At 40.1% G+C, this 18,406-nt stretch overlaps 1 protein-coding gene across 3 annotated transcripts in view; it reads left to right on the top strand.

Annotated features, from left to right (window-relative positions):
- The window catches only part of APAF1 (apoptotic peptidase activating factor 1), a 91,676-nt gene that overhangs the window by 13,542 nt on the left and 59,728 nt on the right, over positions 1-18,406 (top strand). For all 3 annotated transcript variants that reach the window (XM_077831815.1, XM_077831825.1, XM_077831834.1), the window contains exons 6-11: positions 1,054-1,166; positions 9,027-9,158; positions 9,593-9,831; positions 13,285-13,452; positions 15,131-15,262; positions 18,211-18,324. In XM_077831815.1, the coding sequence (XP_077687941.1) occupies positions 1,054-1,166; positions 9,027-9,158; positions 9,593-9,831; positions 13,285-13,452; positions 15,131-15,262; positions 18,211-18,324 (898 nt within the window). The remainder of the gene's footprint in view (positions 1-1,053; positions 1,167-9,026; positions 9,159-9,592; positions 9,832-13,284; positions 13,453-15,130; positions 15,263-18,210; positions 18,325-18,406) is intronic.

Raw genomic sequence — 18,406 nt, 5'->3', positions numbered from 1 at the left:
TCCACCTCACAAACTCCCTGTGTGCCACCCTCTCATCCCCAGGATTCCCCAGTCTCTCCCCTGGTGAGGGTTCTGTGTGCCTCCTTTCCCCTATACCAGGATCACTCAATTGCCCCCCGTGGTGTAGTCCCTCTTTCCCTCATAGCAGGGTCCACATTCTTGCCATGCTAAGGGCTCTTTTTCTTTCCTGCCATGCCAGGGGTTGTGTGTCTTTCCCTCCACTCCTGCCCTGCCCCCCAAAAGTACCTTTCTTCCCTCTGGATTGCAATGGACAGGTGTTGGCTGGTGATCTCTTCCCCTGCCATGGAGCAGACTTTGTGGAGGGTGGATATCAGGACTGAGCACTGCCCCACAGCTGTTAAGTGGCTCCGAGCTCTGAGAGCAATTAGTTGTCTACGGGCTGGGGTAATGTTATACTTGAAGGCGTTAATGGGTGTCATCAACCATTTGGTTATTTTTTGTTTGATTTGATCTGTAGAAAATTGCAGAGGTGCTTGCTGTGCTGTAGCTGTGCTAATCGGATCACATGGGGCTCAATATGTCCTCCAGTGTCCCGTTTTTCAGTATTCTGATTTTCTCCAAAATGAATGAGTGCTGGCCATTGATGCTTAGGACAGTCTCTGAAATTTTGGAATTGATTGGATGCAGTGTTCAAAAGTTACACTTCACAAACATAACTATACAAAGATAAATGCTGTTGAGTGGAGTGTAAGGCCAACAAGCTTGGCCAACAAACATATTTATTTATCTGTCCTGAAAGATATTAAAAAGAAAAATCTCAAAATGCTTTAATATATATTTCTGTTGTGACAAATACATGTAGCCATAAATTACAAGCAAAGATGTATGTTTTCCCTATTGACAAAGCCATGAATGGCAATATCTTTTAACTATTTTTTGAGATATATGGCTTCAAAACATACCGTTCTTCCCTGAACTGCAGAGTTTAATGCATCTTAAAGACAGCATTTTAATAATATAACTTTCCAGAATATTTGTTTGAAAAGTGATCAGTTGACCCCGTTTTTTGGGTTTTTTTTCCCCTTGTTTTAGGTGTCTCATGGTTCTGGATGACATTTGGGATTCGTGGGTATTAAAAGCTTTTGATAATCAGTGTCAAGTTCTTATTACCAGTAGGGATAGGAGTGTGACAGACTCGGTGACTGGTAAGGATTGTTTTCTTCCTTTCGTAGGTCTTGATATGTATGTATGTATGTTTTTAAAACTAATGAATTTTTATTTAAATGTTTGCATTCCTGTTGAAAGGATACTGCTTTCTTCTCCTTCACTTCAGTTATAAAAATCATTCCTCAGGTATGCTCTACTTCTCTCAGGTGCAGGTGGCTGAAGTAATAGGAGATCTAAGGGACACAAGTAGAGTTGCTGTCTGCTACACTCCAATTCCATAAGTATGTGCATAGAAAATTCTATGTGCTGTTAACAAAGACCATGAAAACATACAACAGCCTGTGAAGTAGATTCTGTCGTTTTGTGTGCGAAATAGAAAAGCCTTTTAGAATCCTATCCTTCCTACTTCCTGTCCTCCAAGACTCTTATGTTTTTGAAACTGTTTATACAGTTTGAAGGCATGATGTAATTCCCAGTGAAGGACACAAATACTATTCCTTTGGCCAACTTAAAGGGGTTATTGGAGAAAGGAACGGGGACAGTGTATAAGCCACTTCCTTCTGCCTTCTTCATGGGCTGAATAGGCAGCTCCTGATTGCTCCTAGCCCCTTTTGCCTTGGTGAGTGGAAAGTTGAGCCTGTGACAATGATATGTTATATTGGCACTGAGAACACCAAATTGGTTGTGTGTTTTCTTCAGTGGACCTTCCCTTCACTTGAGAATGTAGCTGTAAATAGTGGGGGGGGGGGTTGCCCTAGATTTTGCTCACATGTACTTGGAAAATGTTTATGGGAATATTCACCACGGCTACACACCGTACTAATTGATATATGGATTCGTATATTGGTATTGAATCTGATATTGTTGCCTGGAATCTATTCTTTCTGATTTCTCCAAATCAGTTTGCAGCTAGTCTGTTCTGTTAGTGTTGAAATACTTGATCATAGTTAATTTGTCTTTTTTAAGAGTTAATATTTTCATTAGAAATAAGTCCCAAATGCCTTTTGTAGTCCCACTTGATAGCATTCTCCACTTGGAGGTAATTCTGCAAGTGATTATTTTTTCTGTTGTTCACCTGATTTCTAATAATCCATGCTAATAATAAATAATATTAAAAACAGCTGCAGCAGCACAGGAGCCAGCAAACAGCTGTAAACAGGGGAGTTTGTGGGAAAGACTAAGAGCCAGGCAGAGGAACAGACAGGCTAGTGAAGGGAGTGTGTGGTGGTCTGGCAGTGTTTTGGTGCTCGTTGGGGGTTTGTTTTTCTGTGGGTGGTGGTGTTTTGCTTTGGTTTGTGTTTCCTGGACTAACAGGACTTAGGTGAGAAGGCTATGACAGATACAGAGGCAGCAGTGGTAGTGACCCAAGCAGTGGAAGACACAATGAAGATGTCTGGATGTGGAAGCTGCAGCATGTACATGATCCTGGAGGGGGTACCTGAAAAGAGTTTCGTCTGCATGAAGTGCCGCCTGGTAGAGCTGATGAAAGAAAAGATCAGAGGATTAGAGATGCAGGTGGAAACTCTGGTTGAGTTTAGAAGGGGGTTCGAGCGGATGATGGAGCAAAGACATGAGGAGGCTGAAGGGAAAAGCTCAGACTTGCAGATGGAAGCAGGACCAAAGAACTCTGAAGGGAGACTGCTGGGTGACTAAAGTGGACAGTGGAAGCATGTGACTAGGAGAAACAGGCAGAGGAAAAGACGGGCTAATGAAGGAGAAATAGAGCTCAGGAACAGATTTGCGGAGTTGGAAAACGAAGAGGAGGCACAGCAGGTGGTCACTGAAGGTGAGAGGGCAAGGAAGAAGAGAAGAGCAACTAGTCCTATAGGAAGAGGGGAAGAGTCATTGGAGAAAACACCAAATATGAGCCCCAGGAAGATACGGGATGGGTTGCAGAGGATTGCAAGGGAGACTAGGAATCGAGAGGACTTGCAGCCAGAGGGAACGGGATAGACCAGAGAATCGCACCATCACCAGGAAAAGACAGGTCTGTGTGACTGGGGATTCCATACTGAGAAGAATAGGCAGGCCTGTAACCCGAGCTGATCCAGAGAAGAGAAGGGTGTGCTGTCTGCTGGGTGCTAAGATACGGGATTTGGACCTGAGGCTGAAGAGGATCCTAACAGGAGCGGGAAAGAATCCACTGATAGTCCTTCATGCGGGAACAAATGATACGGCTAGATTCTTGCTGGAACGTATCAAGGGAGATCATGCCAGGCTGGGGAAGATGCTCAAGGAAATCGAGGCACAGGTGATCTTCAGTGGAATTCTGCCTGTTCCTAGAGAAGGGCAACAAAGGTGTGACAAGATTATGATGATCAACAGATGGCTCAGGCAGTGGTGCCATAAGGAGGGCTTTGGGATGTATGGCCACTGGGAAGCATTCATGGACAGAGGACTGTTCTCTCGGGATGGACTTCACCTGAGTAGGGAGGGAAATAGACTTCTAGGATGGAAGCTGGCACAACTGATTTAAAGAGAGCTTTAAACTAGGAATTTGGGGGAGATGGTTGGGAGATGTCCAGGTAAACTCCACACAGGATTTTAACATTGAGAGGGAAGAAAACGAAGTAAGAAGGGATACAGTTGTGGATAGGAGAATGGACATGAGGAGGAAGGGTAGTGTAGATACCAGTCTAATAGGTGATACTGGCAATAGAATGTCTGTGCCTAATTGGGTAAAGAATGTGAGCGAAGCCAAACAGCAAAAATTAAGATGTTTGTACACTAATGCAAGGAGCCTAGGTAACAAAATGGAGGAATTAGAGCTACTGGTGCAGGAAGTGAAACCAGATATTCTAAGGATAACAGAAACATGGTGGAATAGTAGTCATGACTGGAGTACAGGTATTGAAGGGTATGTGCTGTTTAGGAAAGACAGAAATAAAGGCAAAGGTGGTGGAGTAGCATTGTATATCAATGATGAGGTAGACTAAAGAAATAAGAAGTGATGGAACGGATAAGACAGAGTCTGTCTGGGCAAAAATCACATTGGGGAAGAAAGCTACTAGAGCCTCCCCTAGGAAAGTGCTTGGGGTGTGCTATAGACCACCGGGATCCGATCTGGATATGGATAGAGACCTCTTTAATATTTTTAATTAAGTAAATACTAATGGGAATTGTGTGATCATGGGAGACTAACTTCCCAGATATAGACTGGAGGACAAGTGCTAGTAATAATAATAGGGCTCAGATTTTCCTGGATGCGATAGCTGACGGATTCCTTCACCAAGTAGTTGCTGAACCAACAAGACGGGATGCCATTTTAGATTTGGTTTTGGTGAGTAGAGAGGACCTCATAGAAGAAATGTTTTTAGGGGACAACCTTGGTTCGAGCAATCATGAGCTAATTCAGATCAAACTAAATGGAAAGATAAACAAAAATAGATCTGTGACTAGGGCTTTTGATTTCAAAAGGGCTAACTTTAAAAAATTCAGGAAATTAGTTAGGGAAGTGGATTGGACTGAAGAACTTGTGAATCTAAAGGCAGAGGAGGCCTGGAATTACTTCAAGTCAAAGTTGCAGAAACGATCAGAAGCTTGCATCCCAAAAAAGGGGAAAAAATTCATTGGCAGGAGTTGCAGACCAAGCTGGTTGAGCAAGCATCTTGGAGAGGTGCTTAAGAAAAAGCAGAAAACCTACAAGGAGTAGAAGATGGGAGGGATCAGCAAGGAAAGCTACCTTATTGAGGTCAGAACATGTAGGGATAAAGTGAGAGAGGCCAAAAGCCATGTAGAGTTGGACCTTGCAAAGGGAATTAAAACCAATAGTAAAAGTTTCTATAGCCATATGTGGAGGGGCGGTGCCCCACCCCTAGGCCAGATTGGGCTACAGCAGGCCAGAGCGGCTGCACAGACGGGCAGCCAATCAGGGAGCACCTGTTAGAGAGCCAATCAGGGCTGAGCAAGAGGCAGCCAATCAGGGCCATGCTAGGCCGTATATAAAGGCTACCCAGGTAAGAGGCAGGCAATCTCTCTTGGGCCTTCAGAGGGTGAAGGTCTGTCTTCTGTGCGAGGAGACTAGCACCAGGGACAGCGCAGTGCTGGGCAGGCGCGGGGGAGCAGAAGGGAACTCCTGCCCAGTACCTGCCAGGCTGCGGGCCCTGAGAAAAGGGCCTAGCCAGTGCAAAGGGGCCAAAGGGGAGATGGACAAGGGGAAAGAAGGAGGGCAGGCAGGAAGGCTGCTGCCAAAGGGTCCCTGGGTCGGTACCCAGAGTAGGGGGTGGGCCTGGGTCCCCCCCCTTCCACCTTGCACTTACACCTGGCCGTTAGGAATGGCCATCACGGACTGCACCAGACCCCTGTCAAAAGGGGTTAGACTTTGGGGTTGGCCATTGTGGCTGGGGCGAAGAGAATAACTCCTGATAACACCCCACCGCCGGCCCCCCCCACGCTCCCCCCTGGAAGGGGGTGAGCGTAGACTAAGGAGCACTGCTGGAGGACAAAGTCCTAAAGAGGACTCCGCGAGAAGGGAGCAACGTGGGTCCAGACACCAACAGAGGGCGACAGACGGACGGGACACCACCAGCGGAGGACACTCCATATGGACTGAGCTAATTCCCGGACCGAACAACAGGAGGCACTGCGGTGGTGAGTCACACCATATAAAGAAGAAGTGGGACCGCTAAACACTGAGGAGAAAGTGGAGGTTAACGATAATCTAGGCATGGTCCAATATCTAAACAAATACCTTGCCTCAGTCTTTAATGAGGCTAATGTGGAGCTTAGGGATAATGTTAGGATGACAAATGGGAATGAGGATATGGAGGTAGATATTACCACATCCGAGGTAGAAGCAAAACTCGAACAGCTTAATGGGACTAAATCGGGGGGCCCAGATAATCTTCATCCAAGAGTATTAAAGGAATTGGCACATGAAATTGCAAGCCCATTAGCAAGAATTTTAATGAACCTGTAAACTCAGGGGTTGTACCCTATGACTGGAGAATTGCTAATATAGTTCCTGTTTTTAAGAAAGGGAAAAAAAACATCTGGGTAACTACAGGCCTGTTAGTTTGACATCTGTAGTATGCAAGGTCTTGGAAAAATTTTTGAGGAGAAAGTAAAGGACATTGAGGTCAGTGGTAATTGGGACAAAATACAACATGGTTTCACAAAAGGTAGATTGTGCCAAACCAGTCTGATCTGGTAACAGATTTTTTTAGACAAAGGAAATGCAGTGGATCTAATTTACCTCAGTTTCAGTAAGGCATTTGTTATGGTTCCACATGAGGAATTATTAGCTAAATTGGAAAAGATGGAGATCAACATGAAAATTGAAAGGTGGATAAGGAACTTCTTAAAGGGGGAGACTACAACGGGTCACACTGAAAGGTGAACTGTCAGGCTGGAAGGAGGTTACTAGTGGAGTTCCTCAGGGATCAGTTTTGGGACCAATCTTTTTATTACTGACCTTGGCACAAAAGGTGGGAGTGTGCTAATAAAGTTTGCGGAGGACACAAAGCTGGGAGGTGATGCCAATACAGAGAAGGACCGGGATCTCATACAGGGCAATCTGGATGACCTTGTAAACTGGAGTAATAGTAATAGGATGAAATTTAATTGTGAAAAGTGCAAGGTCATGCATTTAGGGATTAATAAGAGTTTTGATTATAATCTGGGGACACATCACTTGGAAGTAACAGAGGAGGAGAAAGACCTTGGAGTATTGGTTGATCACAGGATGACTATGAGCCGCCGATGTGATATTGCTGTGAAAAAAGCTAATGCGGTCTTGGGATGCATCAGGCGAGGTATTTCCAGTAGAGATAAGGAGGTGTTAGTATCGTTATACAAGGCACTGGTGAGACCTCCATCTGGAATAGTGTGTGCAGTTCTGGTCTCCCAGGTTTAAGAAGGATGAATTCAAACTGAAACAGGTACAGAAAAGGGCTACTAGGATGATCCGACGAATGGAAAACCTGTCTTATGAAAGGAGACTCAAGGAGCTTGGCTTATTTAGCCTAACCAAAAGAAGGCTGAGGGAAGATATGATTGCTTTCTGTAAACACATCAGAAGGATAAATACCAAAAAGGGAGAAGAGTTATTTAAGTTAAGGGCTAATGTGGACACAAGAACAAATGGATATAAACTGGCCATCAGGAAGTTTGGACTTGAAATTAGACAAGGTTTCTAACCATCAGAGGAGTGAAGTTCTGGAACAGCCTTCCAAGGGGAGTAGTGGGGGCAAAAGACATATGTGGCTTCAAGGCTAAGCTGGATAAGTTTATGGAGGGGTTGGTATGATAGGGTAGCCTAATTTTGGCAATTAATTGATGTTTGACTGTTATTGGTAAATATGCCCAATGGCCTGTGATGGGAAGTTAGATGGGGTGGAATCTGAGTTACTACAGAGAATTCTTTCCTGGGTTTCTGGCTGGTGAGTCTTGCCCACATGCTCAGGGATTAGCCAATCGCCATATTTGAGGTCAGGAAGGAATTTTCCTCCACGGCAGATTGGCAGAGGCCCTGGGGGTTTTTCACCTTCCTCTGCAGTGTGGGGCATGGGTCACTTGCTGGAGGATTCTCTGCACCTTGAAGTCTTTAAATCATGATTTGAGGACTTCAGTAGCTCAGACATAGGTTAGGGGTTTGTTACAGGAGATCCTGTGGCCGGCGTTGTGCAGGAGGTGAGACTAGATGATCATAGCGGTCCCTTCTGACCTTAAAGTCTATAATTCTGTGATATCAACCAGGTAACAATATGGGCCAAGATTTCAAAAAGTTGCTAGTTATGTTAGTTGCCTTTGTTTCTGGGTGTGCAATTTAAGACTGTTGCTTTCAGAGGGTCAGTTTTTAGCACTTTTGAAATCCAGACCCCTTGAAGTATCTCCGATTGAGCACCCAAAATCAGTAGTTTTTGAAATTCTTGCCCACAACACAGTTCTGTATTGAATATATTTGTTATCTACTAATTACTTTTGACGTTTTGGCATCACCTGTTAAGACATCATGTAATTGCATATTGCTTGCAAATGTTCATATACTGAACTCATGCTCAGATTTTGCCTGAATATTAATATTGGTCAGATTGGCCAGTAACCTTCTCATTCTTCCTTCCTCGACTTCTTAAGGATGGGTGCTGAACTTAATTTCCTCCTTCCCTAAATAGTGGGATATTTCTCCTACTCTTATGTGCCACAAGAAAGCAGTATAGTTTTAGGTTTATTTTTAAAGTGTAAACATGTTTATTATTAAGAAAACTGACCTTCAGTTCTTGCCCCTTTCAAATATACCAGTTGTCTTGGGTTTGCTGCCTTTTGTCCCCTCCCGTAAGCATCTAACAGCCGGATAGTTAATGTTAGCCAAGTGCATTCCCTTTAAGTCTTCGACACTTGAGAATCCTCCTCTATTCTGTGAAATTGTTGACCATCTTCCCGTCTGTTGTCTTAGATTTGGGCTTCTACAATGTTCGCTTTTTGGAACGGGAACTTGTTTAGCAATTTTACATATTGTACAGTTTAATAAATACCTACGGTATGACAAAAAAAATACACTTGCAAAATTTGTACAGTCAGTGATGTTTTCCCTAAGTTGCCAAGCTCCACCATTTTTCCTTAGTACGTTTTAAATACTAAGTTTATTGAGTGGGGAAGGAGATGGTCTGAATACTAAACTATAGCCTAATAATTATCATAGTAACAGTTATTTTTAATATTATTATTAAATGTCAGTTTGGTTTTGATAAGTGCAATTTCTGCTCCTTTTCCCATCACTCTTGGTACAAAAGTACTGTAGTATACATACAGGGAAATAAGAGCCAACTCTCCAAGCATGTACCTTGTTTAAAGTTTTGTTTTGGAAGTCCTCTAACCTCTTGCACACACGCTAATTTAAATATTTCAGATATTTCTTACTAAGGTGTTTTTTTTTTTTTTAACTTAATTTAAACCTCCAGGCAATAAGTATGAAGTTCCTGTGGAGAGTGGATTAGCACATGACAAAGGCCTTGAAATTTTATCTCTATTTGTTAATATGAAAACAACAGATCTGCCAGAAGAGGCTGATAGTATTGTAAGGGAATGCAAAGGTATGTAGTTTGCTAGTTTTTATTTTATAATCAGAAATATTTGTAGTTTTTAGTTTCTACTTTATAGAAATAAAGTAAGGGACATTAATTCTGTAATACAGCATCGTTTTAAATGAACACCACAATTTACTACTGGACCTCTGCTTGTAAGCCAAATGAATGGTTATCTTGGTTTTTGACTATACAGCTTTTTCTACACCCCTTCTCAATCTGTTTAGAGTACATACAGAGAGAGTATTCAAATGAATTCCCAAAAGTTTCATATCACAAGCACATACATAGACAGCTTATTCTGTTTGCCTGGTCTCCAGCCTTTGTTGAAGAAACAAGAACCTGACCTGACTTCCTCATCAACAGCTACGTTTAACTGTTGGATCCTTTTACTTAACAATTTATCTCCACTTAAGATTAACCTTTTTCTTCATGTTTTTCAGGTTCCCCTCTTGTAGTGTCATTGATAGGTGCATTATTACGAGATTTCCCTAATCGTTGGGAGTATTACCTCAGACAGCTACAAAATAAGCAATTTAAAAGAATAAGGAAATCATCATCTTATGATTATGAAGCACTTGATGAAGCCATGTCCATGAGTGTTGAAATGTTAAATGAAAATTTTAAAGACTATTATAAAGATCTTTCTGTCCTTCAAAAGGATGTTAAGGTACCAACTAAGGTAATAACAGCAAAACTTAAAAGTTTATGGTTAGTGAGATAGAACTCCTCACTTTAAAAGAAAAAAAAAATACTGGTTTTAATCCATTTGTATGACCTAATGAAAAGAATTTATCAAATGGAGATTTAAAAAAAATACTGTAGCAGACTAGCTCCATCGTCCTATCGTATCTTAGTTTGATATTTAACCAAAGAGGTTGAAACTGAAGAGCTGTTGAAATAATATAAAACCTAGCTCTTATATAGCTCTTTTAATCAGACTTTAATTGATTTAGCCAAAAGTTGAAAAAGCATATCAAAAGTGGTTAGCAGTTGAGATAGGTTGAGTGAGTACGCATGCTCACCGTTGGTCAGAACATGCAGATGAATGAAGGCAGACACAGAGGTGAATTAAGTGGTTTCCACTATATTAATTTAGTGCTGCACATTGAATGGATGTTTTCAGAGAACTGTCCACAATGACTCCCAAGATCTTTCTTGAGTGGTAACAGCCAATTTAGACCCCATCATTTTATATGTATACTTGGGGTTATGTCTTCCAATGCACATTGCTTTGCATTTATCAACATTGAATTTCATCTGCCATTTTGTTGACCAGTCACCAAGTTTTGTGAGATCCTTTTGTAGCTCTTCAGTCTGCTTGGGACTTAACTATCTTGAGTAGTTTTGTCTGCAAATTTTGCCACCTCACTATTTATCCCTTTTTCCAGATCATTTATGAATGTCGAATAGGACGGGTCCCAGTACAGACTTACAGATTTACCTCTGCAATGTGGCCCTTTAGCCTTTATCTGTGCTGGCCATCAATTGCAAACTGTAACAGAATAACATTACTGTAAATTCCTCATTAAACTTCCACATTCTATTCCTTTTATCTTGCCTCCATGATACTGCGAGGAAGGTGAAATAACTCTCTGTGCCTCTGCCAGTTTGGCCCAGTGGGAAAAATTCTTTCCTGATCCTAATACTGGCAGTCAGACCTGTAGCATTCTAAAAACAGCTTCTATACTACCACCATGGGAAGGGAGGGTGGGGCAGGCAAAGGGGACAAAAGGCCCTGAAAGCACAGGAAGAAATTTAAATTATTGGGAGAAGAGGGACAAGCATCGGGCCAATTAGTTCCTTGCTCTACCCCAGCTGACAAATGAGAGCCTGAGAGACAACGGAGGAGGAAGTGCCTAGCCTGCATACGCAGGCTCTCTCCCTTGTGGGCTGTCTATCCCACTCCCAATCTGATCAATATTTCCTCCTCCGGCACAATCTCCTCCAAGAACCAAAACAGTGTGTTTGTAATGGTAGCCTGTGTTGCTACCTATCATGGCTTTTGATGAATACCATATATTTTCACTTATTTTAATGTTGTCTTCAAATTTGTTGATTACCTCCCTATGCAGCTTGCATCTTAAAGCAGACTACTAAACAAGGTTGACTTCTATTTCAAAACTGCATAGGTATGGTAAGATTATTAAATGAAATTAGTTACTAATGGCATATGGCTTTTACCAAAAATATACAATATTGACTTTGTGTGTACAATAGTAAAATAAAAACAATTAAAATAATTGCTATTTAAAATGTGTGATCCCTACTCTGAAAAAATGAAAATATATTGTACTCATATTCAAACAGAAATATTTCTGGAGCTCCAGCTTCCCACGTATCCTACCCATTATTAGCTTTTGAGGTAACATCACCAGAGAATCCTACTTTAAGACCCCCTAATGTGTAGAATGAGGGTTTTGTATCTTTGTGACTTCAGTCAGTTTGTGACTACATTCAAAATGGTGTGTCTGGGAAATATTTCTGTATTAGATCAAGGAAACCTCTCTTTTTGTACCTTTCATATATGAAGAGAGATTCCTATCATTGGGATTTGCCTGAGGTGTTTGGTAGGTCTTTCCTTTTGATGCTGACACTGTCAGTGGGTGTGCTTACCAGATGTATCTGCACAGAATGGAAATGTACTTACTGCATTCTACTATAGACTATAAGTTGATCAAGGCTAATACTTTGAAATGGATTAAAAGATCAAAATGCAGGTCTGCTGAAGTCAGTTGGGTGTCCCTAGCCTCTGTTTGCCAGAAGATGGGAATGGGCCACCGGGGATGGATCACTTGATGATTACCTGTTCTGTTCATTCCCTCTGAAGCACCTGGCATTGCTAGAACACTGGGCTAGATGGATCACTGGTCTGACCTAGTATGGCCATTCTTATGTTCTGATACAAATACCCAAAGTCCTAGGTTGTCTTTTTAAGATAGTTGGCATTCGTAAAAAGAAAAGGAGTACTTGTGGCACCTTAGAGACTAACCAATTTATTTGAGCATAAGCTTTCGAGAGCTACAGCTCACTTCATCGGATGCATACTGTGGAAAATACAGAAGATGTTTTTATACACACAAACCATGAAAAAATGGATGTTTATCACTACAAAAGGTTTTCTCTCCCCCCACCCTACTCTTCTGCTGGTAATAGCTTATCTAAAGTGATCACTCTCCTTACAATGTATATGATAATCAAGGTGGGCCATTTCCAGCACAAATCCAGGGTTTAACAAGAACGTCTGAGGAACAGTGGGGGGGGGAGGGGTAGGAGGAATAAATAAGGGGAAATAGGTTACTTTTTATAATAACTCAACCATTCCCAGTCTCTATTCAAGCCTAAGTTAATTGTATCCAATTTGCAAATTAATTCCAATTCAGCAGTCTCTTGTTGGAGTCTGTTTTCAAAGTTTTTTTGTTGAGGGATAGTCACTTTGAGGTCAGAAATCGAGTGACCAGAGAGACTGAAGTGTTCTCCGACTGGTTTTTGAATGTTAATTCTTGACATCTGATTTGTGTCCATTTATTCTTTTATGTAGAGACAGTCCAGTTTGCCCAATGTACATGGCAGAGGGGCATTGCTGAAATATATCACATTGGTGGATGTGCAGGTGAACGAGCCTTTGATAGTGTGCCAGCAGTGCCCCTCTGCCATGTACAAAGATTCTATATGTGCTTGCTTTGGAGGTTGAAATCCCTCCTCAAGAACTTCAGGCATTTCTTAGCAATATTTAGTGCTAATAAAATGCCTAAAGTGCATTTTTATGTAAACCTAGATTGACCTGTGATCTAGTTTGGTATGGAAAAGTTAACTTTCATAGAATATCAGGGTTGGAAGGGACCTCAGGAGGTCATCTAGTCCAACCCCTGGACCAATGCCCAATTTTTGCCCTGATCTCTAAATGGCCCCCTCCAGGATTGAACTGACAACCCTGGGTTTAGCAGGCCAATGCTCAAACCACTGAGCTATCCCTCCACCCACGCTTCACTGACCTCTTTGTTTTGTCTGTTGTGTAAGAAGTTTTATGCATTATAAATTAAATAAGTAATTTTGTGACCTCTTGTAATTTTGGGGTAATAGTCATATTGCTTCCTTAGTCCTACCCCTTTTATTTTTTAAAATGTTTTTTTAGGTGCTTTGTATTCTTTGGGATATGGAGACTGAAGAAGTTGAAGATATTCTGCAAGAATTTGTTAATAAATCTCTCTTATTTTGTGATCGTAATGGGAAATCATTCCATTATTATTTGCATGATCTTCAACTTGACTTCCTCACAGAGAAGAATTGCAATCAGCTTCAGGTAGAGTAACCACTAGTTTATACTTACTCTTTAACATTGGTCAGCCTCGTGTGTTAGATACACTTCTGTAAAAGAAAATAGTCATGGTCTAAAATCATTCCTATGTTACAGAATGTTAATTAACCATTTTTGTAGAGATAGATTCTAAATAGTTAACTTTAATTATGCCTATTAAGTTAAACCGTTTTTTTTCCCCTCAGTCATTCATTTTTGACTATTTTGATACTGAGTAATTTGAAAACATTGAGCTGGGCTGACATTGAAATACATAATTCCAAACACACCCAAATATATTTCTTCTCTTGTCTTCTGTTTCTCTGGCTATAACCCATTGCTAGTAGAAGATGATGCAATATCCACATCACTACATGATATCAAGAAGTGTTAAGATGACACTAGAACTGGAATTACCACTTCTATTTTGGTCTCTTTTAAATGCAGAAAATAGAAAAGTGTGTGCACATTGGTGGTCTCTTGAATGAAACCTTAGGGAAGGAATGAGAAAGTGATTGCAAATAATCTATTTTTCTCAGATTCTCTTCCCTTCATCTTCTAGCACACACTCATTTAACAAAACTAACAGTGAGGAAAGAAAGCGAAAGAACAAGAACAACAAAAGTTACTTATGTAAGTTACAAAGGGCTTTACAACTCAAGGCTGACAAGCATAAAACCTTTAAAATTTAGATCTTAAAAAAATAGTTTCCCATGTTTCACTTCCAGTTTAGTTCCGTAATTGGAGCATAATGTTTCCAAATTCATATCTTGGACATACCAAATGGTCAGCACATTCAAAGCTCAGTGGATGAACTTGGAGAATCAAGTTAAAAGTAGGTCAGGCAAAGTCTGAACTATTATTAATTTTGGTTATTTAAACCCATAGTAGTAGTTAAAATAGATCGCATTATTTTCTGGAAGGTAATGACGAGAAAGGGTGTAACAGTGCATTGTCCTGCTCCCATCTCTTTTTCTTTAGCCAAGAAATGCTTGGAAGTCTCTCTCTCGAACACCTTTTGCAATTTATTTACAGTGTCCTTTCTCACCACCTTTACAACTTGTGCAGCTCACAATTTACAATAGCATACACTTGGCAACAGCACGCTCAGCCAAGGCTGGGGGAGACAGAATGCATCTTCCCTCTGAGTGATCTCTCCCGGCTCCGCCTCTGAAATGCCTCCCAGGCTCCCTTCCTGAGCGCTTCATTCTTGTGCTTTTTCTGCTTTCTGGGTAATTGGTTAATTAGCCTTGTTTCACTCTCCTTCCCATCCACAATCTATCAATTTACAACTTTGCCCTGCAGGCTTACTCTGGGGTGATTTAATTGGTGATCCAGTGATCAAAGTGATTTTATTTTGTAAAGTGCTTTATACATTTACAGTGTTTGACAAATATGGTGTGATGTTCCCAGAACTTCGGGATTTCCTTTAGTGAAAATATGGTCCTGATTTAGACATGGGACTACCCGAAAGATATTGTGGAAAAATGTTGCAGGAGAAAAATTTAATCTTTCAGATTAGTGAATTTAGATGTTTATTTCACTTCTTGCACATTTTATAGCAATGGTAATTAAAATTTTAAGTTAATTCATTCAATACAATATTTTAAAACCAAAAACCAATAGAAATATTTTAGCCCAGGATTTGATATAGTATTAATTGAAAATTTTATTGCTGTTGCAGGAGCTGCATAAAAAGATAGTAAATCAGTACATGAAACATTATCAACTACATATACCTACTCCAGCTCAAGAGGACTGTATGTACTGGTATAACTTTCTAGCATACCACATGGCTAGTGCCAACATGCAGAATGTAAGTTCAGACTTAAGTACTTTCTCTCTCCTTTCTCCCACAACCACATATTGTCTCCCTACATAACTGTTTCCTACAAAAGTCTCCTCCTCAATGTTGCAAAATCCTGTAATTTCATTGCAAGTCTTTAATATTTGGTGTGGTGTTGGTTGATTTTTGTTGGCTTTTGTTGTTGTCATTGTGTTTTGTGTTTTTACACAAAAACCAAGCCCCAGCTCTTAGAATCAGGTGGTTATGCCACATCTTTGTTCATTTAAAAAACTTTCTAGCTGTCTCATAATTTCAGAGAAAAGTTTAACAACATGAACCTTAAAGGCTCAAAAATAAAAAAAAAAAATAAGAACCCCAACTTTATTATTTTAAAATTTCATGGTTTTTTGGGAGCCTAATGTGGCAGAGGACAATATCGTGGACAAACTTTAATTAATTAAATTAAATCTCATTGAGTTAAGATTAATGTTGTTGTAGTTCATTGTATTAAAAATGCAGGTATTTGTGGTGTTGTGAGATTATATGCAACTTCTCTAGGAGGAGGGGGTATGCTAATGTAATTCCTTTGATTATCATCATTTTGAAGCCATGCACTGGAGAGATTTCAATATACTAGTTCAAACTGGATTTTCCAGGGAGCCACAGACAAAGACGATTTTTGGATAAAATAGCCTGGTTTCAAACAGACTCGGGGCCTTCTTGATCCAGCAAATGGGCAGGACCACTGGTCCACCAGAGGTCCCCAATCCTTAGGGAAGGATTCAAAGGACTTGGCCTACTGGCTGGGTCTGTTATGAACTTGTAGAAGAAACGCCTTTGTGCATTTTAAGGACTAATCACCTGACAGAGCCCATGTTCAAGTTGGGTTGATCTCTGGTAAGCTTATTAGCATGCATGTAGTTTCACTTATGGTTTTTAATGTTTTTTCCGTACTTACTGCCTTTGCCCTAGGAATAAATAGAAAGAGCTATGTGGTAACTTATAACTCTAGGTAATCACTCTGTTATTACTCTCTGAAGAGAAAGTAAGCAAACCTGCTTAGGCAGAGACCCTTTCTGAGAATAATACAGTAAAGGCAGAGAACTGTGCAGCTTGGAAATACCCTAGTCAGAAGGGAGAGAGACGCAGGTCTCCACCCAAGAGAGGTAATGGCTGGGGAGCTGGAAGCCGGAGAATGCATGCCCCTTGATGGATCACTGCAGTGAAATACAGGTGCAGTTGTCCTGAACTGGGACACCTACCTCGTGATTTTTAAATACTTCAGATTCGCCATACTGCTTCCTTCTTATATTACAAGTAGCTTGTTTTAGCTAGGGGGAAATCCTGAGGGAGGGGAAATAGTTTAGATTAACTATCTCATCAGATTTAATTTTTGCTCTCACCATAGTTCTGTTATGTTGTATGTGAGCCATTCTGTGGATATGGAGTTGGGGGATATCTACATCGATGCCTTCATCTATCTTACTTACTGGGTTTTGTATTCTGTTTGACAGTGGTCAAAAAGAGAAATTTTGTCATTTAATTTTTTCTTCCTATTTGTATTTTTTTCAAAATATGAAAAATTTCAGTTAGCTCTATAATTGGATGAAAAATGGGAGGGGACGCTTTATGGAAAACTACATCAGCTTCTCCCATTTTTTGTTTTTGAGTTTTGAACTTTTGTCAGTTTCAAATTTAGAAATGTTTTCATCAGGTTTTAGGTTTCTAATTATTTGTATAAGTAAGAGATAATTTGTTTGCAGGGTCCTTATTCATGTTGTAGTCTCTTGAAACTCCATTTGTGCTCAAGCATAAAAAAAAAATTATAGGGTTGTTTTGTTTTTTTTAAGTTGTAAACTTTGAAGCATAGGATTGTCTTTCATTTCTACACTTAGACTGGTGCTACCAGAAAGTAACAAAAATAATCTGGTAGGGTAAATTGGGGATGCTTGGAAAAAGATTACTAAGAGATGGAATCCGAAAAAAGTAACAGCTGGTCAGCCATATGTAATTTACATAAAATATAATTTTCATAACTTTTCATTTTAATTTTTTGTAATGGGACGTTTCTTTAAAGATCAGTTACTCGCTGGCTAGGACACATTCAAAACAAAATGTCCTGTGTCCATATCTGGGATACAAGGCATTCAAATTCTTCAAAGAAGTGGTTAGGGTTTTCAATCTCACTTACTTTATGGAATATTTCCCTTCCCCTCCTCTCTCACTATTATAAATATTTCTCTGCTTAGAAGTGGCAGTAACACTTGCTACTGTAGGAGGGGCATTAAAGTCTGTCGACCAGTTTTTCAAGTTATAAACTTCTTCTCTGCTAAAATAGAGCTAACTAGTTTTATATAGTGTAGTGCTCTTGGATAATCAGGTTAATGCACAATAGAGGTGATGTTAGAAACAGCTTCATCCTTTTGCTAGACAGAATTTATTCCATCCATTTTGGTTATTTTACCCTGAAACTGCTTTAAAGTTTGGCAATGGCAGCTTTATGCATAGTAGTTATACTTCTGATTTTTTTCAGGACTGCGAAAGCTTTAAAAAGTCTTCTGTCAATCTTTGTGGGACGTTCTGTTGGACACTATTCTTGTTTTTGAACATTTAACAAACTAATATTTGCAAAGTTTATCCTTCCTCTCTTTCCATATGTCACAGTACTAAGTAACTTCAGGCTCTGGCTGAGGATCCCTCTTTCAGGATCTTACATAGCTGTCTCTGACTCTCTCTTTAAGTGTTCGTAACTGATGAGGCCTGTCCTTAAACTTTGCCAGTAATAAATTTTAGATTTTTATGGCTTCTTTTAATATGGTGTTTTTTTCCTTTGATGTCAGTCTATTTAAGCTTTGAAGCCTTACAGGGATGTTGATTTTTACTGTACACATTTAAAAAATGCTAGACACAACAATTTTATATATGCAATAACTTTTTTCCATATATATATTTGTTAAACTCATTTCTTTTTCTTACAGGAGCTTTGTGCTCTCATGTTTTCTCTACATTGGATAAAAGCAAAAACAGAGTTGGTAGGGCCTGCCCATTTGATTCATGAATATGTAGAATATAGTCATATATTGGATCAGAAGGTATGTTACTTTAAGATAAATGACTAAGTCTCTAACCAGACCCTGTTTTTCTGTTTGATTTCAGGTTATTAAAAATAATTAA

The sequence above is a fragment of the Eretmochelys imbricata genome, chromosome 1 (genome assembly GCF_965152235.1).
Source record: "Eretmochelys imbricata isolate rEreImb1 chromosome 1, rEreImb1.hap1, whole genome shotgun sequence".
Lineage (NCBI taxonomy): Eukaryota > Metazoa > Chordata > Testudines > Cheloniidae > Eretmochelys > Eretmochelys imbricata.
The sequence above is the reverse complement of the archived record's forward strand: the minus strand, read 5'-3'. Positions and strand labels throughout refer to the sequence as shown.